At 35.7% G+C, this 27,719-nt stretch overlaps 1 protein-coding gene across 1 annotated transcript in view; it reads left to right on the forward strand.

Moving 5' to 3' along the window:
• The window catches only part of LRP1B (LDL receptor related protein 1B), a 1,972,098-nt gene that overhangs the window by 1,611,440 nt on the left and 332,939 nt on the right, over positions 1–27,719 (forward strand). Inside the window, exons 44-49 of the mRNA XM_068968462.1 lie at positions 9,492–9,684; positions 10,313–10,438; positions 14,658–14,786; positions 17,158–17,277; positions 24,965–25,078; positions 25,322–25,471. Of these exons, the coding sequence (XP_068824563.1) occupies positions 9,492–9,684; positions 10,313–10,438; positions 14,658–14,786; positions 17,158–17,277; positions 24,965–25,078; positions 25,322–25,471 (832 nt within the window). The remainder of the gene's footprint in view (positions 1–9,491; positions 9,685–10,312; positions 10,439–14,657; positions 14,787–17,157; positions 17,278–24,964; positions 25,079–25,321; positions 25,472–27,719) is intronic.

Below are 27,719 nucleotides of genomic sequence, written 5' to 3' on the forward strand. Positions count from 1 at the left end.
ATAGAGAGTCATTAGTTTGCAGATACTTCTCTAATATTTGTATTCTTCATCTTTCTTGCTCAAAATATCAAAAGTATTATGCTTTGTCTGGACAAAAGCAGTTGATCTTAGCTGGTCTCCCTAAATTTGCTCGTATCTAATCTACTGTCTACATCAGAGGCAGAATAATCTTTAAACTACAAAGCAATAATGACATTGGTATGCTTAAAAATTAATAATTTACTACTACTTTCAGAACAGACTCACGGCCTTGGCCTATAGGAAGGAAGGCCCTATATATTTGCCCTTCTGTCCTTTCTCACCAGGCTTCTCATGGGATCTTCTCCTCAGATGTCTGAGTGATAATCATGCTCACTTAACCTCTTATCCTTTTCTCAGCACTTCCTCTTCCCCCTTCCTCTCAGCTTTGCACCATGCATCCCCACTGTCAAAATTTTTACCTTCTCTTTTCATCCAAGTACCTATTCATCCTTACTTCTCTCAGGAAAATCTTCCCAGGTAGAACAATATAGAAGTTATCATTTTCTGCTGCTGCTGCTGCTAAGTCACTTCAGTGGTGTCTGACTCTGTGCGACCCCATAGACAGCAGCCCACCAGGCTCCCCTGTCCCTGGGATTCTCCAGGCAAGAACACTGGAGTGGATTGCCATTTCCTTCTCCAATGCATGAAAGTGAAAAGTGAAAGTGAAGTCGCTCAGTCATGTCTGACTCTTCGCGACCCCATGGACTGCAGCCTACCAGGCTCCTCCGTCCATGGGACTTTCCAGGCAAGAATACTGGAGTGGGGTGCCACTGCCTTCTCCGTATCATTTTCTAGTAATATTTATATCATAAGTAGTAATCTTTCCTTTATTTTGTTGATTTAAAATATTTATTGAAATTTAAGTAGATATAAATCTTAAAACCTGACTCTTCAAAAAGGAACAAAGTAAAGCAGTCTTAACTTGGCTACTCTTTCTATAACAAGCTTCTCCAGTGGCACTAATGGTAAAGTACCGGCTGGCAATACAGGAGACAGCCGGTTCAATCTCTAGGCCAGGAAGATCCCCTGGAGGAGAAAATGGCAACCCACTCCAGTACTCTTGCCTGGAGAATTCCATTGACAGAAGGGCCTGGTGAGCTACAGTCCATGGGGTTACAAAGAGTTGGACTTGACTGAAGTGACTTAGAACATGTGCGCCTTATAACAAAGTACCATTGACTGGGTGATTTAAACAACAGGTGTTCATTTCTCATGGTTCCGACTGAGGAATCAGAGCTGAGCATGCCAGCATGTTTGGGTTCAAGTGACAGTCTTCTTCCTGGCTTGCAGTGGCTCCTTTCTCGCTGCATATCCTCCCATGTAGAACAAGAGACATTTTTACTTCTTCCAATAAATACACTGATCCCATCACAGGGCCCTCACCCTCATGACTTGATCTAACTTAATTACCTCCCAAAGGTTTCACCTACAAGTATCACATGGTGGGTTACAAGGTTAAGATTTCAACATGTGAATTTCAGTACTACACAAACATTCAGTTCATATCATTATTTTAGGTGATCTTTTATACTCCTGAAATATTAACTATGGAATAAGATGTTATTCCCAAAGAAATACAAATGAGGAATGTTAAATTAAACTTTTACATTAGCTAAGAATCATCAGTCTTTTCAGATTTCCTATAGGGTAAAAACTCTGGAGGAGGGCATGGCAACCCACTCCAGTATTCTTGCTTAGAGAATTCCATGGACAGAGGAGCCTGCTGTGCTACAGTCCATGGGGCTGTGAAGAGTCAGACGTGACTGAGCGACTAAGCACAGCACAGCACATAGGGTAAAAAGTCCATTTTAGCATTAGTTTTCTCCGTTCTATAGTGTTGTGTGTGTGTGTGTGTGTGTGTGTGTGTGTGTGTGTGTTTGGAGGGGTGAAAACCACTATTATACAGCAATGTGTAAAATTGTTCTAAGCACAGAGCACAGAAGAACATACAGAAGAATTCTCTTGTCCCTTTGTAAAATAAAGTGTTCTAATATGTGACAGATCAAGAAAGACATCTTTTTATCATCTTTAAAGGAAATAAATTTCGGATATAGTTGCTTTTTTTAAATTAAACTTTTAAAATGGATTTTACTTAATCTCAAGAAACTTTAGATAGCTCATGTGTCTGTCAATTTGTAAAGATATATATATATATGCATATATATATATTTAATCCAAATGATTAATTAGATTTGTGTGGTAAGATTATTATTTATTTTATTTTTCTGCTTTTCTCTGTTTTATAATTCTTGCTTTTTAAAGTGAATTCCCAAACAGCAGCATCAGCAACACTTGGAAGTTTGTTAGAAATGAAGAATCTGAAGTTCCAATCTTAATTTAGTGAATCAGTATATAAGTTTTAACAAATCTCAAAGTGAATTGCATGTACATTACTACTTGAGAAACATTGCCCTATAGAATAGAAATGACTTATATAATTAGAATAAAAATGAATTGTTTCTATAAGAGAGTAATTGTCAGTTAATTAAGAATGGATGAGGGAAAATTTTGGAAATTAGAAAGGTGACATTGTTAATTATCTCATAATAAATTAGAGTTTGATATAGGATGGAATAGAGAAAGAGGACTATTTTTTTAAATTATCACATTCTCAGGATTAACAGTTTTCTTCAAATCACATTAATTTTAGTGGTTAGCAAATGGTTTAACCCTAGAATGTTTTAATTCCTAAGAAGGCAATACGTGGCACTACGAAGGGTATTTGTTTCTTCAGGATCATTCCCATTCAGTCATCATTCATGTGAAAGTTCCTTTATAATTCATTTATTTTTTCTGATTACAGGAAAAGTAACATAGCCAGGTCTCTGTTTAACATATTTAATATCTCAAGGGCAAAGAATCTAATTGATTTATTTATTTCTACAAAAATATTCCTATTGAGTTTTCTTAGCTTGATTTTTATATAAAAATAACTATTTTACAATAAATCTGGAGCAGAAATTACAAAAGTTACTATTTAAACTTATCTATGAAGGTAAATTGGTCAAATAGATCCACATATAGCAATATAAGATAGTCAGAACATTTCTGCATATATCCTTATAACAGCCCTGTGAAATTGTTGAAACATGTTTTAATCACCTCCATCATAAAGGTGAGAAAGCTGCATTTTTTTTTTAAGTAAAGCACTTTCCCAAATCCACTCTCCTCAAGAATGATCATGCTTCCATTTGCATGTGTAACACAATGATTTCTAAAACAGAGATAATTGAGTAAATTCTGTATCTGTGAATTGGATGTTGATTATCAAGCCCTCCTGATTGTGATGTTGCAAGGCAAAAGCTAATTTCTTTATTCAAAATATGCTCCAACATCACCATTTATGTATTTTGTCCACAAAAAGGAGACAAAAATTTCTTCTGAATGAAACCAAGCAAAATAAACTATATCAATGCCTTGAAAGGTATTATTTGAACTTTTTCCTGTCTTCAGTTTAGTTCAGTCACTCGGTCGTGTCCAACTCTTTGCGACCCCACGAAGTGCATCTCGCCAGGCCTCCCTGTCCATCACTAACTCCTGGAATTCATTCAGACTCACGTCCATCAAGTCAGTGATGCCATCCAGCCATCTCATCCTCTGATGTCCCCTTCTCCTCCTGCCCCCAATCCCTCCCAGCATCAGAGTATTTTCCTATGAGTCAACTCTTTGCGTGAGGTGGCCAGAGTACTGGAGTTTCAGCTTTAGCATCATTCCTTCCAAAGAAATCCGAGGGCTGATCTCCTTCACAATGGACCGGTTGGATCTCCTTGCAATCCAAGGGACTCTCAAGAGTCTTCTCCAACACCACAGTTCAAAAGCATCAATTCTTTGGCACTCAGCTTTCTTCACAGTCCAACTCTCACATCCATACATGACCACTGGGAAAACCATAGCCTTGACTAGATGGACCTTAGTCGGCAAAGTAATATCTCTGCTTTTGGATATGCTATCTAGGTTGGTCATAACTTTTCTTCCAAGGAGTAAGCGTCTTTTAATTTCATGGCTGCAATCACCATCTGCAGTGATTTTGGAGCCCCCCCCCAAAATAAAGTCTGACACTGTTTCCACTGTTTTTCCAACTATCTGCCATGAAGTGATGGGACCAGATGCCATGAAGTGATGGGACCAGATGCCATAATCTTCATTTTCTGAATGTTGAGCTTTAAGCCAACTTTTTCACTCTCCACTTTCACTTTCATCAAGAGGCTTTTTAGTTCCTTTTCACTTTCTGCTGAGGCAAATTATTACAGACTTCACTTCTTTAAGGCATAGAGTCCTTTCTTTCCCTCTTCTTTTGCATGTTTACTATTCAGTTACTAAAATTATATCTCATCTCCTTGCTAGAAAAGGAAATTCATATTGGTTTCTCTCTTCTAGAAATCTGAGTACTTCATTCACCTAAGAGGTATGCTTAAATTTTAAACCATCCATTAGATCATTCACTGATTTTCTAGAGTTCAGAGGAGCTATTTGGATAGGTCCCCTATGGATTAGATTTAGAAGCAAAAGTTAAGTAAAAATGACTAGACAACAAATATGTCTACTTTCTGATTTATCTTGTCCTTCTAAATGCTGTTGCAGTCATATATACTTAATGTTATTTCTGAAAATACTTTTTAAAAATTTCTGGCCTTTATTTTAAACATTCAGATATGATTTACATATATTAAAATTTAAATATTTAAATTGAAAAAATCTTCATATTCATATGCACATTATCTGTGAGTCATCATCACATCAAGATAATGAACATATCAATGAGTTCTACAGATTTTGTTATTTCCTTTTTCAATCCTTCTTTTCCCACTCTACTCCTTCCCACTCTATCCCCAGAAAGCATTGTTGTGTGTTTTTTTTTGTTACTACAGATTATTTCTTATTTTGTAGAAATTTAAATGAATGGCAGCATATACTTTATACTCCCTTTTGTCTGGCTTCTTTCACTCAGCATGATGATTTTGAAATTTATCCACAGTGTGACATACATCAATAATTCATCCTTTTTTATTTCTCAGTAGTATTACACTGAATGTGTTAAGGAAAATAGTATATATGACTCTCGTCAAAATGGTAACTGAGACTTTATTCAGAACTATCAGGATAGATATAGAGATTACTGCAGTGGTATTTTGCAGTAGAAGACAGAGACTGAGTTCAACTCTAAATAGAAGGAAAAGTAGACATTTAAAGCCAGGGAGCAAACAGGCTGTCAGTGGATGGACAATTACTAAGAGGAAATGTCAGAGGTAAGGGAAAATTCTGGCTAAAGTGACCTAACATGATTCTTGGTGAAGAGAGACTTAGGTGATCAGAATTTGATCCCCAATCTGAATGTTTTTTATTTTGTTTTCTTGCCTAATTTCTTGCCTATTAACCCTAGGATAATGTTTGGTAGCAATAGTAAGAATGATTATTCTTGTCTCATTCCTAGTTTTATTTTTATTCCTAGTTCCAGTCTGAGTTTTTGTTAGGAAAGGATGTCAGATTCAACCAATAAATTCTCTGTTTTTACTGAGATATTCCTAGAGGATTTCTTATTTTACCTGTTAATGTGACAAATTATACTTACAGGCTTTTAAAATGCTAACTAAACCTGTATTCCTTGGATAAACTGAACTGCATCACTCAATTTAGTTCAGTCACTCAGTTGTGTCCGACTCTTTGCGACCCCATGAATTGCAGCATGCCAGGCCTCCCTGTCCATCACCAACCCCCAGAGTTCACTCAGACTCCCGTCCATCGAGTCAGTGATGCTGTCCAGCCATCTCATCTTCTGTCATCCCCTTCTCCTCCTGCCTCCAACCCTCCCAGCATCAGAGTCTTTTCCAATGAGTCAACTCTTTGCATGAGGTGGCCAAAGTATTGGAGTTTCAGCTTCAGCATCATTTCTTCCAAAGAACACCCAGGGCTGATCTCCTTTAGGATGGACTGGTTGGATCTCCTTGCAGTCCAAGGGACTCTCAAGAGTCTTCTCCAACACCACAGTTCAAAGGCATCAATTCTTTGGCACTCAGCTTTCTTCACAGTCCAACTCTCACATCTATACATGACCACTGGAAAAACCATAGCCTTGACTAGACGGAACTTAGTCGGCAAAATAATGTCTCTGCTTTTGAATATGCTATCGAGGTTGGTCATAACTTTCCCTCCAAAGAGTAAGCATCTTTTAATTGCATGGCTGCAAACAGCATCTGCAGTGATTTTGGAGCCCCCCCAAAATAAAGTCTGACACTGTTTCCACTGTTTCCCCACCTATTTGCCATGAAGTGATGAGACCAGATGCCATGATCTTAGTTTTCTGAATGTTGAGCTTTAAGCCAATTTTTTCCAGTCTCTTCTTTCACTTTCATCAAGAGGCTTTTTAGCTCCTCTTTAATTTCTGCCATAAGGGTGGTGTCATCTGCATATCTGAGATTATTGATATTTCTCCCAGCAATCTTGATTCCAGGTGGGCTTCATCCAGCCTGGCATTTTGCATGATTTACTCTGCATAAAAGTCAAATAAGCAGGGTGACAATATACAGCCTTGATGTACTCATTTTCCAATTTGGAACTAGTCTGTTGTTCCATGTCCAGTTCTAACTGTTGCTTCTTGACCTGCATACAGATGACTTGCCTGCTTTCTCAGGAGGCAAGTCATGTGGTCTGGTATTTCCATTTCTTTAACAAGTTTCCACAGTTTGTTGTGATCCATACAGTCAAAGGCTTTGACATAGTCAATAAAGCAGAAGCAGATGCTTTTCTGGAACTCTCTTGCTTTTATTATGATCCAGTGGATATTGGCAATTTGATCTCTGCTTCATCTGCCTTTTCTAAATCCAGCTTGAACATCTGGAAGTTCACAGTTCATGTACCATTGAAGTCTGGCTTGGAGAATTTTGAGCATTACTTTTGCTAGCATGTGAGATGAGTGCAGTTGTGTGGTAGTCTGAGCATTCTTTGGCATTACCTTTCTTTGGGGTTGGAATGAAAACTGACTTTTTCAAGTCCTGTGGCCACTGCTGAGGTTTTCAAATTTGCTGGCAAACTGAATGTAGCATGTTAACAGCCTTATCAATTTGGATTTGAAATAGCTCAACTGGAATTCCACCACCTCCACTAGCTGTGTTCCTAGTGATGCTTCCTAAGGCCCATTTGACTTCACATTCCAGGACGTCTGGCTGTAGGTGAGTGATCATACTATCATGATTATCTGGGTAATGAAGATCTTTTTTTTATAGTTCTTATGTATATTCTTGCCACCTCTTCTTAATATCTTCTGCTTCTTTTAGGTCCATACTGTTTCTGTCATTTTTTGTGCCATCTTTGCATGAAATGTTCCCTTGGTATCTCTAATTTTCTTGAAGAGATCTCTAGTCTTTCCCATTCTATTATTTTTCTCTATTTCTTTGCATTGATCACTGAGGAAGGCTTTCTTATGTCTCCTTGCTATTCTTTGGAACTCTTCATTTAAATGTGTATATCTTTCTTTTTCTCCTTTGCCTTTAGCATCTCTTCCTTTTTCCACTATTTGTAAGACCTCCTCAGACAACCATTCTGCTTTTTTGCATTGATTTTCCTTGGAGTTTTTATTGATCACTGCCTCCTGTACATGACATGGATGTAGGATGTCATAAACCTCTGTCCATATTTCTTCAGACACTGTCTCAATCAGATGTAATCCCTTGAATCTCTTTCTCACTTCCACTGTATAATCATAAAGCATTTGATTTAGGTCATACCTGAATGGTCTTGTGGCTTTTCCTACTTTCTTCAATTTCAGTCTGAATTTGGAAATAATGAGTTCGTGATATGAGCCATAGTCAGCTCCAGGTCTTGTTTTGCTGACTGTATAGAACTTCTGCATCTTTGGCTGCAATGAACATAATCAATCTGATTTCGGTATTGACCATCTGATGATGTCCATGTGTAGAATCTTCTCTTGTGTTATTGGAAAAACGTGCTTGCTATGACCAGTGCATTCTCTTGGCAAAACTCTATTAGCCTTTGAACTGCTTTGTTTTGTACTCCAAGGCCAAATTTGCCTGTTACTCCAGGCATCTCATGATTTCCTGCTTTTGCGTTCCAGTCCCCTATAATGAAAATGATTTCTATTTTGAGTATTAGTTCTGGAATGTCTTGTAGGTCTTCATAGAACCATTGAACTTCAGCATTACTGGTTTGGGTATGGACTTTGATTACTGTGATATTAAATGATTTGCCTTGGAAATGAACAGAGATCATTCTGTTGTTTTGGGGATTGCACCCAAGAAGTGCATTTCAGTTTTTTGTTGACTATGAGGCTTACTCCATTTCTTCTAAAGGATCCTCGCCCACACTAGTAGATATAATGGTCATCTGAGTTAAATTTGCTGATTCAGTATTCTTGCTTTGAGAACCCCATGAACAGTATGAAAAGGCAAAATGATATGACACTGAAAGGTGAACTTCCCAGGTCTGTAGGTGCCCAATATGCTACTGGAGAAGAGTGGAGAAATAACTCAAAAGAATGAAGAGACAGAGCCAAAGCAAAAGCAGCACCCAGTTGTTAATGTGACTGGTGATGGAAGTAAAGTCCGATGCCATAAAGAACAGCATTGCCTAGGAACCTGGAATGTTAGGTCCATGAATCAAGGTAAATGTGCTTAGTACATGGCTGAATACTCCAGAAGGACCCTGTGCAGACACCCAGAGTTCTGTTTCTGTTGCATTCTCTTCTCTAACACTCTGCCTTGCGAGATCTAACCATATCACTCTCCAGTAACTCCCATAACTCTTGGCTCTGTCCACTCAGAGAGTTCCCTGAACTCTATTGAGTCCCTCTGCACTGCCTCACTATTCGTCACTATCTCAGGTTATAAACTCTGGAGGTTATGGGACTCACTTGGTTTAGTTCCTGTTACACAGGAATCACTGCCATTTCTTACCTGATATCCAATTTGTTGAAAAGCCTTGATTTATGTATTTTGCTTAGTTTTTCAGTTGTTTTATTAGGAAGGGAAATCTAGTCCCTTTTACTTCATCTTCATCTGAGTGTTTTCAATTTTTATTTCTAATGCATGGATAACTTGTTAAATCACTTGTGTTGTCTAAAGGAATAACCTGGATCAAATTGTATTGTGTATTTTATATACAGTTCTGAAAGCTTAATGAGTATTTACTACATATCTAATGATTTCTTAATACAAATGTTTGATAGTAATAACAGTTAATCTCATATTTTTGTCTTGATTTTGGTTTATAATACCAAAAGTACAGAATTGCTTAAAGTGAATGACTATTAAACAGAAATATACTTCAAAATATTAAGTAAGCACATTACAAAAGGTAAGGATGATTATGATATTTAAAATAAACCTTAATACAGTCAGTGAAATACATTTTTATCTGATTATTTCAATTGATTAAAGGAAACTAATAATCTCTTTTTTGAGCAAAAACATATGCAGATAGTTTCATTTTTAAAAATACAATATTTTACTTTATTTCAGGTGATTGTCAAATCTGGGCCAGGAACTTTTCTCAGTCTGGCTGTATATGACAATTATATCTTCTGGTCAGATTGGGGAAGAAGAGCTATCTTGCGTTCTAACAAGTACACAGGAGGAGATACAAAAGTTCTTCGTTCTGATATTCCACATCAACCAATGGGTATCATAGCTGTTGCTAATGATACCAATAGCTGTAAGTTACCATAGAAAACAAATTTATTTCTTAATTATATAATCTCTCAAAAACATATATATATTTAAGTGATACTTAGTTGGATTTTCTTACTGTTTCTGAGGCTACTATTCAGGCTTTGACCATTGAATATATTGAAATTATCTGAATGTTTTATGGAAATTTTATAGTTCTTAATTTATCACCAGAGGAATGATTCACTTTTAATTATTAGTTTCTGAATATCTATTTCACACTTTCTCACTCCTCTTATTTTTGATGATTCAAATCAGGTTGTTTCCAAGAAAATAATACTTGTTTTACAAACAAGCTTTGTATCTGGCTTAAACATTTTTTTTTTTTTTCCTAATCACTGGAATACCTACAAAATTGCAGTTTGCAGTGTTTGTGTAGTTTCTGGAGGTACCAGTGTATTGAATGACAAATATGTTAGAAAATGTAGAGATTTGTTACATATTTTTAATTGTACTTATCATTTGGAATCTTTAGATTTTCAAAAGTCCTGAATCTTCCTTGTTCATGAGATATTTTGAGAGATTGAAGCTGTTTAACAGTTCACTGTTAATCTATAGTAACACGGTACGGGGATTCAGTATAAAATGTCACCAAGAAAACCTCTTCATTGCAGGTGAACTTTCTCCATGTGCATTATTGAATGGAGGTTGCCATGACTTGTGCCTTTTAACACCTAATGGAAGAGTGAATTGTTCCTGCAGAGGGGATCGAATATTGCTGGAAAACAACAGATGTGTGAGTAAGTAAAGAGAATTAAGATGTGATGTAACACATAACTGCTCAAAATGGCACACATGGGCATTGGAATTGTTTAAGCATATGTTAGAAGTTGTACTCTCCTCCAATATTAGAGACCCTGTTGGCTTATGTCTCTATTCTAAAAAGAACTGTTTACCATAATACCTATAGCACCATGTGATAGGTAATAATAACCCAAAGAGTGATGAATGTTGTATCCTCTGATTATGGCTGGAAGATGTTGGGTAAACTGAAGAAATACCTGTACACAATGATATCTGAAAATTTAGGAGTTATGACTTTAAGAATTCAGTCAATAGCAAAATTAATTAAAGCCAGAATAAACCCGTGTACAGGCAGTAGCTTAGTAGTGAACCCACTCACAGTCAGTCAGAGTATGTAAATGAGAAAGAATGGCTCACACAATTTATTTGTAGTCATTTCTGAACCGTTAATTAAAAATGTAACATTGCAGCCTTGTGTGATGTTTATACCTCCCAAAGGCATTGCAATCTTTAATTAGTACCATTACAGTATATACTTATTAACAGCTAAGTTTCCCAAACTGTTTCTACTGTAAATAACAGTTCAAGTGCTCTAATATCATCATGAAAATTATCCAGCAACATAAAAAGGGTTAATTTCTCTTTAACATCAAAATTAGTTGTGAGTAAGAAATACAGGAGAGAAGCATTTTGGAAAATTAAAATTGGTTAACTCTTATGATGTGTTCAGTTTTTTTTTCCTCACCTGTATACTCATTTCATATCTTTCATCTTAGAAAATCAATAGAGTTAGATATGTCTACATTATAAAAATAAGAATCATAAGCTGAAAGTATTTTTCAATTGCATCTTTTGTCTTCTTTCAGTCTTTGTATACCAGAAGGATCTTCTCTTTTGCCTGTTCTTTATTTTAATACAAACAAGTGTGATTCTTGGAGCCATGTACATTTGGAAACTTTTTTCTTATACAAACACTTTGACATAATTTTTTTAACCAGAAAAACTACTACACCTAATACAAGAACATATACATATTTTCTCACTTTGTATATTGGCACATAATCCAAAAGGGCATTTCTTAGCAAAATAAGTAAAAGACTTTAAGAATGTGCTGAGACAAACAAGGGAGTGATGTAATTGTCCAGTAGATAGTTAATTTCAATAATTTGGGCCACAAATTCCAATGTTTCTTCATTCCGTAACACTTCCCTGAATTTCTCAAGCAATTGCTTAAACTCTCTATTTCAGTTTGCCTTTGTGGTTTCAGCTGTAATTGTCTGGATCCAACACCATCTGTAAGCCTGGAGTGTTAGCCATGCATTAGAATCACTCATGTTTCTTTCACAGGTCACTACAGGCCAATAGTAAACCAATGCCTCTAGTCAAAACAGCAAGGCTTATTTGTAGACAGTAGATTCCTGTCCTTGCAGCAAAATAGATTAAATACATCTGTCCCTACTAAGCCACCTGCGTCTCACTATTGATGAGAGGGAATGAATCAGACAGAAAACTGTAGTGTTAAAACAAGCATAGTTGTATTCACGTGGAACTGCAGAGTGATACTGGGTTCTTCAGAGCTGACGAATCTTTACAGAAGTATCTTGTATCCATTGTGCATTCATATTGAAATTCTGTGGGCCAGCAGAGAGATTGAAAAGTAACTCTTGGCTTCTTCTTATCAAATCTATCTTTGGGAAATGATGATGTTTCTGGAATATCGGGGTCCACATCTGAATTAGTTCACCCAGAGCAGTTTATGAATGTTAATGGCAACATTACAAGGATGAAAGGTTATTTACTAACACCTACTTGAGGGCAAAGGAGAGAAAACCATTTGTTGTCATAACTCTTGAGAAAAAGATTAGGCAATTCCATTTCACACGACATTGCTAACCTTACTAACACCCGTAACAGAAACAAGAATAGCAAATATAATTAGATGAAGCAATTACCTTGTAAGAGAATGGAGGACAGCTGAACCACAGTTTTTGTTTCTAGAGAGAGGCAGAAAATACTCAATACTATTTCTTCAAACATACCTAAACAAGAATTGTGCTCATACAATATTTGTTTTTTTGCATAATAAACCATATTTACTATACATATTATCATCTTTTACTCAAAGGTATGGTGATTATAAAACCAAAATATGGCATTTTCTATCATAGCAATTATTTTTCACTGGAAATGAGAAATTAAACAGTATGTGTTTAAAATAGACAAAACAAGTTAGGAATGCTAATGGACTCTCAGTAAAATGGATGAATTTTATTCAGTTCATGATCTAAGGTGATTGTGGGCAGTAAGTCAGCACTCTTCTTAAAGATAATAATTATTGAAAGTGAGTGGTATTTTTAGACTCTTAATTTCTTGTTATTTCCTCTAAAATGGCATTCTACTTTAGCTACTGACTAGTGAAATTTAGACTGCACCAAGAAAAACAAAATTAACTTTGGAGAGGGCTGCTATCATTTACAAAGTTAAATTATGTCATTAATAGGTAGATAGATAGAGAAAATATAGATATTCTGTAAAAATGGTTACATTCTAGGAATAATAAACAAAATACTGGGAACTTCAAAGAGTATTAGTATCTATTTAACTGAATATTCCTGAAATAAATCCTGATAGCAAATTATAAAATTAAACTATATTTCCTGCATTAGTAGAGATAAATGAGTTCTAATTACCTCCAACATAATTAATATGATTTACTTTCCCTATACGGTTTTTCTACAAGCATTAGATTGAGTGCTGTGCTGTACTAAGTCGCTTCAGTTGTGTCAGACTCTTTGCATCCCTAAGGACTGTGGTAGCCCAGGCCCCTCTGTCCATAGGATTCTCCAGACAAAAATACTGGAGTGGGTGGCTGTGCTCTCCTCCAGGGGATCTTCCTGATCCAGGGATTTAACTCGCGTCTCTTACATCTTTTGCATTGGCAGGCGGGTTCTTTACCACTAGCACCACCTGGGAAGCCCAATAGACTGAGTATATGCAAGCAGACAGCACAATATGCAGCAGAAATGTTTGCACTCCAAAAGCTTGCTAGTAAATCAATTGTTTAAGAATAAAAATAAAGGAGTGGGATAGTTTGAGAGATGGGAGGCAGGATCAAGAGGGGCAGGACATATGTATGCCTAAGGCTGATTCATGTTGATGTATGGCAGAAACCAACAGAATATCATAAAGCAATTATCCTCCAATTAAAAATAAATAATTTTTTGAAAAATGTCTATATTCCCCAAGAGAGATCATTCTAAAAGAGAGGTCACATATTGGCATTCCAGGGATGAAATCTAGCTATAGAAAACTTCTTTGTACTCATGGCTGTTTTGTACTGACAAGTTGCTCAAATCACAAAAAACTCAGACTTTAAATTTCTTATAAGAATCCTGGCATTTAGAAGTGGGACAACACGGCAGTGGTTAACTGGAGCCCATAAGCACCTGCTGCATGTGCTTTTCAGTTTATCTTTGTCCTCTACCAGCACCCGCTACAGACTCCCATGCATTTCAAGGAGTAGGTACTGATCACTTGTGGCAGGAAGAGAGGGTCTTCTCCCTGGCACCTCTCACAATGTGAATAGCACAAGAGGCTCTGTCTATTCTATAGAGAATAATTTCAGCAACTCTAGTACTTCTTAGTGATAGAAATTGTTACAGAGATTTTTTTCAGCAGGTAGTTGGGGAGGAAGGACATTTGGAGGAGAGACTTCAGTGAAATGAATCAATTCAAGGCATCCAAGATGAGAACTCTATATGCTAAAAAATTTCAGTGTATTGAAGAATATATGAGATTACAATAAGAAAATACAAAAGCACTATCAGTATGTACAGAGCTTATTTAACTGGCTCTTTTTAAACATTTATTTTTAGGATAAAGTGCTGAGCAAGATGCATAAATAAGGTCACCCAGATTTAAGCCCCTCCTTTTTCCACACATGTACAGTCACCAAATAATTAACAAAATCCACAAACATACTTTAAACACAAAGATAAAGTTAGGCAACTTATGAACATTTGCAAAGGGGGCTTGAAAACAACATAATAAAAGCGTCCTTCTTAATTTTTTTTTTAAAGGAATTCCATAAAAAATTGCCCTTTATTAATTTTTATATAAGCAAATTTGTTTATTTTTATGTTTAAGATTAAAGGAAACAATTGCTATGACATCAAAAATGTTATTACATGAAATATTGACCTTTTTACCTTTCAGCTAAAAATTCTTCCTGCAATATTTATTCAGAATTTGAGTGTGGAAATGGAGAATGTATTGATTATCAGCTCACCTGTGATGGCATTCCTCATTGTAAGGATAAATCAGATGAAAAACTGCTCTACTGTGGTAAGTTTTCAGTGTGTGATTTTCTCATTTCAGAGATAAGTTTGCAATTATTTTTATAGTTTTGGTATGATTGTCTCCATTTGGTTTGTATGTATGATTTTCTTACTGCCTCTCATTAACATGTAGATTAACAATTGCTTTGGCTTGTTCTTATTCAAATTGGGCACCTTATTTCCTACCCAATACACATGATATTAATTGAAGAATTTCCTAATATTTTCCATGCTTGAAGTATAAATTTAAATACACAGGAGCCTGTTTTTGAGCTCCCTCGTTATTCATCATTAGCAAAAGGTTTTAGGCTTACATTTGAAGATGTCAGAAGTATTAGTTATTGGCTGGATATTGCAGGTTTAACCTGCAGCAAAAGTCCACCATCAGCCAATAGTATATTGTTGTATTGGTATCAGGATCTTATTCATTCTAAATAATTTTGACTCTCGGATTATCCCAGGGCTATTGTCCTTAGGTACAAAGGCTGATTGCTTTAGCCCTGGTGTCCATTAAGTATGTAATTCCACCAGTTGTGCCTCTGTAGGTGACACCAAATAATAGTCAACCTTTCCCTCTCCCATAGAAATATAAACAGGCTTTTGGACTCTATAGTAAGCAACTGTTACTTGCCTTCATTTCAATAATATTTTTCCTGAAAGCATGCATCTATGCAATCATTAATAGTTGATGTAGAATTGATCTAGAACATTTCTAAAGTAGTCTGATTTCTTATGCTGTATAGTATTGGTATTATATGCTCTTCAAAATTTAGGTATCTATATCTAGAATTGTTGTATTTGGCTTCTGTATTTCTCTTTTGTTTTATTTCTTTACAAGAGTAAAGTGGATTTTGGAAAATTCACAAGAAGATTTTTCACTCTTTCACATTGCAGAGTAAACATCCTTGGCTAAAATGATAATCAAATGTAATTTGTCTGTAATCAACATGTAACTAAATCTTAGGGAATTTACCTCAAATGTATTTACCAAAATCAATAGCTATGTCCTGTACATCATGAAAATATTAAAGCATATAAAAATGTGATAATGATCAGCTTATAAATCCACATTATTATGAATTGGCTTGAGAATATATTTCATTATTATTTTTATCTTCTTAGAAGGCAGATAATATTTGACTGAAAAGGGGTTAACAAGCTTTTTCTGTAAAGGGTGTGATGCTATTTTGTGGTTTTGTGGGTCATATATGATTTTGTCACATATTCTAGTGTTTTAAACAATCTTTTACAAATGTAAAAATCATTATTAGTTCCAGAGCCAGATAAAATCAGGTTCACATGCTGCATTTGGCCTGTGGACTATAGTTTGACAATTTCAGGCATAGATTCCAGATTTTAGAATCACATTTGAGTTTAAATGTTTGTTCCCAAATCTACTAGTTTGTGACTAGAATGAGGAAAGGCCATTACTTCTCCCATATTTCAGTTTCTCACTACAAATCTTCCCTGTTGGCTCAGCTGGTAAAGATTCCGCCTGCAATGCGGGAGACCTGGGTTTGATCTCTGGGTCAGGAAGATCCCCTGGCAGAAAGCTTGGCAACCCAATCCAGTGTTCTTACCTGGAGAATCTCCACGGACAGAGGAGCATGGAGGGCTACAGTCCATGGGGTCGCAAAGAGTCAGACAGGACTGAGCAACTAAGCACAACACAGCATACTACAAAGCAAACCTAGCTGGAATGGTGGTTGGGAACATTAAATAAACATGTGTATATTTACATATGCTCAATATAGAGCCTGGTGCAAAAGAAGCTTTCAGCAAATGGCAGCTATTATTATTGTGAGTGGTACCTTCTGCCCCAAATCAGAAAATGTCAGGAGATTCTGATTAAGGTAAACAGATTTCAGAAGGCAATTATTCTTCTGCTTCAAAAATTCTAGTAAATCCTTTAAGATGATTTTTAAGAGAAATTTATGGATAAATAGGTGACCCTTGAATTCACTGATTCTGGAATAAATGTTTTGTTTGACACTTCTTTTTCTTGATTTAAAATACTTGTGGGGTGCAAATGAGATAGGGGATAGGTGTTGAAGTGTCTTTATTACTTTTGAGGTAGAGATTCATTTCTTCAGAAATGAATATATGATATAAGTTTATTTCTGTCCTACCTGACAGAAATGTTGAAAGCAATAAAATGGGTATAATTTGACAAGATCTCCAAGCGTGAATCCTTGAAGTTAAAATAGTCAAAGAGAGTTTTTTCATAGATATTCTAATCCAGAACTTGAATATCACACAGCACCTGTTCTTTAGATCCACAATCTGGTTATTGTGAATGAGATCTTACCTGTGATCTTCTTTTTGTAAAAATATTTCTATTAGCCCTCCAAGTATGTGTTTTCACTTTTCCATGTAAGAAAACAGAAGTTGTCGAAGAGGTTTCAAGCCCTGCTACAATCGTCGTTGTGTTCCTCACAGCAAGTTATGTGATGGTGAAAATGATTGTGGAGACAACTCTGATGAATTAGACTGTAAAGGTAAACACATGCCACATCAGCCTAGGAATATTATCATGCTAAGTATTCCCCAAGCTCTTCTACAGTGTAGTCCTGAGAGTTTTGGAGTTTTACCTCTTTGATATATAACCCTGACTAACATCTATGGACCATGCTTTGGTCAATGCTGTTGAAGAGAGTAATTAGAGTCAACTGAAAATTGATGACTATTTTTCTGTTTCTGGTTTCTAATTCTTTCTTTGCTCACTTCAAGATTCTTTCTCACCTTTTCAGTTCAAACTCCTTATTTGGGACATTTCTACTGGAAAGTATAATACTAAATTTACTTCTCCAAAATATTCCCCTTCATTCCTTAATCCTATCTCCTATATGTGATTTCTTCATTTTCCTACTTATTGGAAAGGAAATCTTGGTATTTTTCTTTGTTCCTCCTTCCACCATGCTTTATTAGCCACATGCCCTATCATCAACAAATCTTCCAATTCTTTGAAATATATTCCCTTTCAGTCTACTTTGAGCCTAGCTTAACAGAGTAAGCTTAACAGCCTTTTAATTGATCTCCTTTTGGAAATCAGTTGGAAAGACTGCTACTCTTTCCAATAAATCTGAATGTTTAGTCATGCTAACACAATTTAACATTTTCCCATGTTAAATTTAAAATTTTACCATGGAACACATCAGCAGCCACGCTACCTGGAATAGAACCCCAGCCCTAATACTAACTGAGAAACTTTGGATAAGGTACTTAACCAACTGGTGCCTCAGTTTTCCAGATTATAAGAAAAGAGACAATAGTTAAATAAGTGTATCAGTATTAGAACAGAACTTGGCATATAGTAAATGCTATGTAAAGATTTAGTTTTTTTGTTTTTTTTTTTAAGTATTCCTCAGGTAAAGAATCCCAATATTTGCAGAATAAGTGACAAGTTTTTAGTCTGACATTTATAGTCTCCTAAAATCTGGACTCAACAGATCTTTCCAAACCAATTTCCCATTAAAAATCTTTCCATTTATTGAAAATACTTTATTGGGTGAAATTCTTTAAGAATAGAGACATAAAATTTATAAGTTCTATGTGTGCCCTCAATTTAGATCAAACTCTAAGTGAAAGATAGTCATTTAAATAGGTAAAGATGAATATGAGGTGCTATGATTGCACTATTAAGATTTTTTTTTAACTTGAAGGTAACCTGAAAGGCTTCATAGACTAATGTCAAAGTCTAAAAACAGTGGAATGATTTCAAAACAAGAGAATTCCAAGTGGAGGGACCAATATTGAAAACTGAAAGTAATTTGATGATTAGAGCCAGATTGCATATTGGGGAGTGTCAACAAAAATGAAGTAGTTAGAAGGAACTGGGATATGATGGTGTTTTCTGGTGTCATGTTATAGAACATGAACTTTATCGTGTAGTCACCAGAAAGGGAAAAAAAAAAGAGGAAAAAAAAACTGATTTTTAGAATTAAAACTATAATACTGAGACCAGAAGGACAAAATAGAAGGCTGTTACTGCAGTGAAAGCTAGGAATAAAGAGGAGAAAGACAGATATAACAGAATTTTAAATGGTAGCATAACAGGTATTTTGGGGTAAGAAACATGGGAATAGAGGCTAGGCATGTGTTGGTGGGGGGGGAGGGGATATTCCCAGGTGGTGCTAATGGTAAAGAACCTCCATGCCAATGCAGGAGACATAAGAGACTCGAGTTCAGTCTCTGGGTTGGGAAGAGCCCCTGGAAGAGGTCATGGCAGACCATTCCAGTATTTTTGTCTGAAGAATCCTATGGACAGAGGAACCTGGCGGGCTACCGTCCATGCAGAGTTGGACATGACTGAAACATCTTGGCATGTGTGTGTGTGTGTGTTGCCTGCTTAAAAAAAATTTTTTTTCATTAATTTTTAAATTCATTTTTGTGTGCCCTTTGTTGTGTGAAACAGGGATAAGTTAATAAGAATGGTCCACATTCTGAGGTTGGGGTACCTATAGACATTCAAATGGAACTGTTCAAAGGTTATATATATAAGCAGAGATATAGAGCTCAGATAGTAGATTTAGATCAGAAGAATTGATCTTGGATTTCTTAAAGAGAGAGAACTCAAAGGAGGTATGAAATAGCAGTTATTTTAGGAGAATGCATCAAAATGACCTATTGAAATTAAAATTGAAGACACTAATAAAGAAATGAAACATATACCATAACAGTAATAAAATGAGCTTCATAGGAAATTATTTTTTTAAAGAAAGGAGTATAAATTAGCATTACAGAGAAGGCAAGAGGGCAGGCATAGACTGAAAGGCCACTATACTTGACAAATAGATAATAATTCCTTGGTTACCTTAAAGACTTAGTTCAGTGGAATGGGAAAGAAATACCAGATTGCACTGGATTGAGACAAATATGAATGGTGAAAGAGTAAAGACAGTGAATTCAGACTATTTTTTAAAAAGACTGATGGTAGAGAAAAGATGTATGGAGTACAGTTGTAATGAGAAGACTATAAAAATTTAAGGAAGAAGGTAGAATGTGTACAAATTATTTTGTAGCTGATCAAGGATTGAGAAGTTACTCTGTTGTCTTAGAGAATATGATCTTGGCCAAACACTTGAGAAGCTTACCATCCAAGTTGATACTGTAGTTTATGAAGAGCCAAGTACATCTGAAAGTTAACTGTGGTTTTGTATTATCTATAAAAGACTAAAATTGATAAATTGTAGTAAGACATTGGTAGTTAGTGGAGAGAAACAGATAAGCATTTGGAAGAAAGGACAGGAGAGTAGAAAGAAACAAAATGGATATGTTCTATTAGTTATTATGCAAGGTAGAAAGACTATCATGAAAACAGTAAGCTGGGATAAAAATTAAAAGATAAATCTAGAATATGAAGGAACTGAATAATAGATACAGGAAGTAGATTTTAATATAAACTTCCATAGCAAAAGAAGCCATGTAAATTTCATGTTACTGTGGATTTTCTTGGAAAATGGTTTCTTTTAAAAAGCAGTCAGCAAATTAGTGCATTTGGGTTTATGAAATATAATACCCAGTACATGGTAGGTGTTTATTAAACTCTTATGTGGCTGGTTGAAACCATAAGTCTTCTAAAAGTAAAGATAGGTTTCATTTTGCTTAATGACATCAGTATCAGCTGAATAAAAATATAAATAATTCAAAATTGTATTTCCCCCTTTTTAATCTAAACTCTTAGTTTTTGTGTTATAACCATCTCAGCCATATACTTGGAGACAGAACCACCATGTTTGAGATTCAAGTTTTTGTCAAAACTTTTATTTTGTGATAATAATAGTGTGGTGATCATGATAACTGGATATCTTGCGAAGCAATAACAACAAAATTGTATGCCTTGAACTTCTTCCTGTATAATGTAGTACATTTGAAACTACACATGCTCAAATAGATGCTGTGTTACATACTATAAGTTAACAAATTTAAGTAAATGGTCTAGCTTCTGTAGGATAACCAAATGGGTAGCTTTTTAGATGAAAGCTTACTTATTACATTTTCATTGTTTAGATTTGATTTTCCTCTCATATTAAGATTGTTCACGTGGTATTTTTTCATGCCACAGGGGAAATACTAACTTGGGTACTTTTTCCATAAGCCAGTTTCTTATAAAGCATAATTCAGATATATGTCCATCAAGCACATGGACACTTATAGCATATGAAAGGTCATGAAGGAAAAGGAACATAAATAGGCTTAGGAAGAATGAAAAAAGAATTATTTCTCTAGTCACTCCCTTTTTCTATAATCATTGCCACTTGGGGACAAAGTGCTTTGTTGTATATATATATATACACGTGCACACACAAATCATATGTTATTGCTTAATGTAAATAAAGCAAAAAATAACAAAATTTAAGTGGTACAATAAAATATCAATAAATACAGAAAGATTTTAATAGGCTTTGGAGAAAAGCTATGGTGGAATCATCTGAAGTAAATTTGTTTAATTTAGATGTTAATAGCAATTAATATTTTTTTAATGGCATATAGTCAAAGAATCTATTTATGGAAATATTGTAAGGAATTATTTTTTATCTCTTGTCTTCAGAAGCAAAGTGAAAACCCAAATCCTCATCAATCTTTTATTACTGCCTCTTTGTAATACTCCTTTCATAACTGAGAGCTTTAGACATCAAGCTCTCTGGTGGGGATCTGAGGAGTTGTTCAGAAAGTTTGTTATTCTTCATTCCTCTTCTATTTGAGTGAATAGATTTGTGGAGATTGCATCATATCCCTCCTTCGCTCCCTGTTGAGATGAATATACTCTCTCTGAAAAGAACTTCCTTGGGCCACCTGAATACCTTTACGTGGACTGGAGAAATAAGCACTTCTAAGGCAACCTAGAGGAGAGGAAGCTGGTGTTGTGTTTTGTTTTGTTTTCCTCAAATTCATAGGAAAACTTTGAAGATTCCACAAACAACAAGCTAAAGGGAAAGGATAAGCCTACCTGGAGGAGAAATCATTCTTTCTGGGTTCACATACCCTTGGAGCCTAAGCAGTATATGAAATAAAAGATGTGGTTTGAAAGTAAACAGAAGAGATGTGACAGTACATTTAATATATTTTTTCTTCTCAGCTTCCCCTTTGCTACAGGCTGGGTAAGGGAGTTGGAAAAACAGTGAGTTAGCTTAGTTATAAGAATCATCCTAAGAACCAGGAAAAGACTGATCAATTCTATATCTTTGCTATCAAATTAAATATTTTAACTAACATGGAGAGAAGGACGTGGATTAAATAGGAGAATTAAGAAAGTGTATGAAGGAAAGAAAGTATATTCTTTTACTTTCTCTCTTGCTACTACTTTTGATCCACAATATCCATCAGATCTTCCTTTGAGGTGTCTCATTGCTATTCTTGGTGTCACTCACAATTTGTAGGCTTTATTATTATTATTATTATTTTGGCACTATCTGGAGGGAAAATGATAGTATTTCTCACTCAGTTTATCTTTATTTGGACTACATTATTTTCTCTTCTCTTTTTCTCCAGGGCTTTTAGCCGGAAAAAAGTTGTCAGAAACGTTTCATATCCACTTGACAAATTAAAGATCCTATTATCTTTTCCCCTCAAACTCACCCTAGGGAGAGACAAATCTCAGTACATGACTGACCAAAACAACATAGAAGGGAGTGTGGCAGAGGGAATAGAAAGGAAGAGGCTTTGGCACAAGAAGATTTTGCTTACTAATTAAGTGATGTTTTCTCTGGTACCATGGATTTCTCCTGTTTCACGACTCTCCTTTCTTGTCTACAAGTGCTGGAGATGTTAATCCCCACAACCACCTTGCTCCTGCTGTTTATGGAATGGTGTAACGACTTAATATTCCCAATTCCAATACCGCTTGTCACCCTACATAATCTTTTAGCTGTTCCCAAACTCTAAATCAAGTCATGGAATTGATGGAGATAGGATTAGGAGTGAAGACACAACTGGTTCCAATTTGCACATCTCACACACTCTAGTATGCTCTCCTAGCCCTCCCCACCAAGATTCATTAGCTCTATTTTTCATTGCAAAAGTGGGAGAAAAGGTATTTCATCCTCTCTCCAGTTCTCCTGACTCCCCGCCCCGCCGCCCACACCTCATTTTTCCCCTACCTTTCTCTTAAATATTATTGTCTAACCACTCTTCTCAACTTTAAAGTTATGATATCTTTTTTCTAGTTAGATCAGAGTCCCTCTGTTTATGTTTTCCTCTTCCCAGAATTCTATCCAAGACCCATGTTCTAATTGCTCCACGTTTCCACTCTTTTCATTAGCCATTCTTTACACTCACTTCCACCTGAAAGTACTCAACACTACTTTTGAAACTCCATTACTGTGAAATCCCTGAAACTCCAGTCCTAATTGTCTGAAATCATGGAGTCATGATTTGCCCACTTCTCATTTCATGGAGTCATGATTTGCCCTCTTCTCTCTATCTGCCACCAATATCCACTCAGGTGGACTCCATGAAATGTACACAGAAGATTATCTGTGGAAGTTTGGAGGGAGACAGATATGGTGGAATGGACTGTGATTGTCCCAGTACTTCAGCATTAGGATTCCTAGCATCCCAAACTCTAACTGCAAGCATAGATAAAATTTAAAGTGCATTGTGCAATAAGTCTTTCTACACTTGATTAGGAATATTACCACTATCCAGAATATTGTTTCACAGAGAAATACATTCTGAAATATAGTGTTTATAAGGAATTTTTTTGAAACAACAACCTCTTAATAGGAGACTGCTGGAAGACAGCAAAGTCAGAAGCAAAATGTATATACTTATCATGATTATCTTCTAAATTATGCATTTCATTTACTATTTCCATGGGAAAATATTGCACTGAAAAGCAATAGAAAAGAATATGTTTTATTTAGCATAAAATAAAAATATCTATTTTTCCTCTTTAAAATAGTGTGTTTATCTCTACTTATAATGGCATTATCTTTTCACATAATAAGATGTTATTTTTAATGAAGAAAACAGTGAAGCAATTATAATTGCAAATTGTAAATAAAACATTTATTCTAATCATCATTTTAAACATAAATAAGGATACAATTGCAAGATACAATTAAATATAAGAGCAGTGCATTTTGAAATACAAATGACATACATACCCTTGAGTAAAATTTGCATATTTTAAGATAGCATTTTAACCATTTACAATTGATATAATTTATATTTATAATTAAATAGGCTCTTTAGAGTATCAACACTAGAAAAAAATGGCATAATCAAAGAGCCTTTCAGGTTGTTCATTAACATAATCAACCTGTGGAAATTTGAATTTGGAATAAAATTCTCACCTAAGTTAATCTAACACACAAAGCAAGCCATGCACCTGTTCACAACATATTGCGGGAAAACATTATATGGTAATGAATGTGTAAGCAAAGTAGAAAGGAATATATGACTAAGAATAAGCAATTCTGTACAAAGAATATATAATGATGATAGCATATCAAAACTGATTTTCATCTAAGCATAGCAGGGAATTGGAAAGCCTTACTTTCCAATAACAGAAACAAGTCATACCACATTTATATGTTTCTTGGCATGAGGCATCCATATTTCCTATACCAAATGTTAATGATATGGCTTATAAAGAAGATAACGTAGTATGATGACTTTCTAGCAGTGCTAAACTATTTCATCTTTGAGTAATAAAGAAAACACTCAGTGATTTCCTCCTCAGTCTCTCTCTGTCCATCTCTTTTTATCATAGTAGGGAATATTCCGCTTCTTAGCAAACAAGTTAGGGTTTCTCTGTACACACTCAGGCTTTTGCTTACAGTCATAACCTTGTACTTTTGAAGCTGAAAAGAAAGAGCATTTCAACAGCATTTATTGTTTGTTTGTTTGTTTGTTTAGCTTAGTTTTGAAACGGAATGATCAGGTAAAATAAGGCACAGGCCTCTGCTTTAGGAGCTTACAATTTAATGGGGGGACAGATATCCAAGCAATTGCAATGCAGTATCATAAGTATCACAATGCAGGGAAGAACTGTGTGACAGAAGAAAATATCTGAGGCATCTAACCCAAGCTTAGGATTGGGAATCATAGGTCAAGTTCAACTGCCCAGAGTTTAAAAAGCAAAATCAAACAAAATATAAGAATTAAAGCACTCAAAATGTTAAAAGCAAGAAGTCATTATCTAGTTTACCTATCCATTTATTTATTTACCTATTTTTCTAGTTTCAACCTGTGCTTCTGTTGAGTTCCGCTGTACAGATGGGACGTGCATTCCGAGATCAGCACGATGCAACCAGAACATAGACTGTGCAGATGCTTCAGATGAAAAGAACTGCAGTAAGATATTCCATTACCTTTTGTTTGTGCATGTCTGTGCACCTTTGACATTTCACTGAACAGTGTCCAACTCCTCACTGAACCTTGTCCAGAATTGATATGCAATTAACCCCTGTGGTGTAGGATAATTGCATATTTACTTCTTCAAATGAGGTTAGCATTTCTTGTTTCTGTGACCTACATAAAAGGCTCATAATCTTTGCAGATGAGATGTTTCTCATTTTTCTGTTTACCTCCTTATAGATAATACAGACTGTACATATTTCTACAAACTTGGAGTGAAAACCACAGGGTTCATAAGATGCAATTCTACCTCACTGTGTGTTCTGCCAGCCTGGATATGTGATGGGTCTAATGACTGTGGAGACTACTCAGATGAATTAAAATGCCCAGGTAATTCTAGAAAGAACAATAGTCTTTGCCTTGAAGATTTATGTTGTATAGCACAAACTTATTAATTTTCATTCTTGATATTCAGTGGCTAAGATTAAAACAAATGTTGTAGACTAAATTAAAAATGATCATCCAGTTCTAAACATACCACTTTATATTTTTTATGACTTATGGAATGATACTCAAGAAATCTGCTCTGTATTTGGATCAGTTTCCTTTTTCAAGTTCATTTCTTTGTTAATCCTTTTAACGTTGGTGATAACATTTTAAAATGTGTAATTTATAAAGCTCTCATAGAAGCAGTATATACTGAGAGAAAACTATCAATAGACTAAAAGAGGGAGACTGTTTCTCACTACCTGCTTTACTTGTATTACGCTTGTATTGTCATACAAGGCTGTTTAGTGCAGCTTATATAATCTTTCAGCATAGTAATATGGGTAACAGTTATCATTACTGCATAAAAGTCAGACTGGTATATTTGTATCTATTAGCCATCTTTACTATACAACAGTGTCATATGCATTCTTAGGAAATTGCCTTCCATGAGAAGCTCATGAACTTGTTTCATTCTATTTGAAGAAACAAATTTTAAAAATGTATAATAGTATCAGAAAGACAGATGGTAAATTACTAACTGAAAGTAGATATGCTTGTAGGATTCTACTCCGTGTCTTCTCATATTGCTATTTCCTTCTCCTAACCCTGCGGAAATGGCAACCCACTCCAGTGTTTTTGCCTGGAGAATCCCAGGGACGGGGGAGCCTGATGGGCTGCTGTCTATGGGGTCGTACAGAGTTGGACACGACTGAAGCAACTTGGCAGCAGCGCTACACTCACTTTTTCCACATTTTGTCGATGTGTAATATTTTTTGAAATATCTCAAGGTATGATATTCATAGGTATTCCACAAACATATTTGTATTCCACAAGTGCACATACATAGTCTACTATAAAGAATTGATATTCTTAATAGTACATAATCTATCAATTAATTGGGCAATGACAGATCCCTTTCCCCTCCCGTGGTCATCCGTGTGTAACATGCTATGATCCTTCTGGGTCTGAAAACTTGCTATGTCCTAAGAGGAACTGGAGAACTTCACGGGAGGCACTGAACTGCAGCTCGCTGCAAATCCTCTACAAATTATTTTAAATAAAATTTTATTCTTCATTATGTATGTGTGTGTGTGTTAGTTGCTCTCTCGTGCCCGACTGTTTGCAGCCCCGTAGACTGTAGCCCACCAGGCTCCTCTGTTCATGGGATTCTCCAGGCAAGAATACTGCAGTGGGTAGCCTTCCCTTCCCCAGGGGATCTTGCCAACCCAGGGATCGTACTTGGATCTCCCGCATTGCCGGCAGATTCTTTATCTAATCTGAGCCATCAGGGGACTCCCTCAAAAGTGATTTTTCATCTCGAATTAGATCTACAAAGTTGGTGTTAAAAAAATAAAATGGAGGTAATTTTTGTATCTTAAAATAGTCATGCATTACTGTGGTGTGATTAACAAGTCTACTCTAATATTTACTGCCTGATTGGCTGTGAGTCAGTCACTCTAAAACTATGTAAACCTGAAGGTGCAAGGAGACCAGTAAAGAGAAAAATCTAGTATTTTGTATGTGCTCTTGGAGGTTATAATAATACCCCATAGTCTGAAAAATATACAATATACAAAATAATTTTATATACAAATACTTTTTATTCTCATGATAATTTTTAAGGTAGAACAATTTCAGAGATTCTGTTGCAACTTGTTTTTCTTCCTTAAAATAGAAAGTGAAAGTGTTAGTCTCTCGGTCGTGTCTAATTCTTTGCAGTCCCAAGGACTGTAGCCCACCAGACTCCTCTGTCCATGGAATTCTCCAGGAAAGAATACTAGACTGGGTTGCCATTCCCTTTTCCAGGGTAACTTTTCAACCCAGGGATTGAACCCAGGTCTCCTGCATTGCAAGCAGATTCTTTACTATTGAACCATCGGGGAAGCCCCCAAAGGTGATATGGTCTGTACTGGGAGGTTGGTAGGTGGCAGGGGCACAGGCAGAGGGAAGACTTCCCTGACCAGGATCAATCCAGGGCCCTGATGGTGAGAGCACCAAACCCTAACCACTAGACCACCAGGGAGAAGCTACAATAGAGTACGCTTATATAAACCTTGTCAAAGCATATGTGCTCTTCAAGTGTGGAACATAAAGTTTACACTTGCTCACAAAAAAACTACTAATAATTTTGGAATTTATTTTTTCTGAG

This window comes from Capricornis sumatraensis, chromosome 3, assembly GCF_032405125.1.
Source record: "Capricornis sumatraensis isolate serow.1 chromosome 3, serow.2, whole genome shotgun sequence".
NCBI classification, from domain to species: domain Eukaryota; kingdom Metazoa; phylum Chordata; class Mammalia; order Artiodactyla; family Bovidae; genus Capricornis; species Capricornis sumatraensis.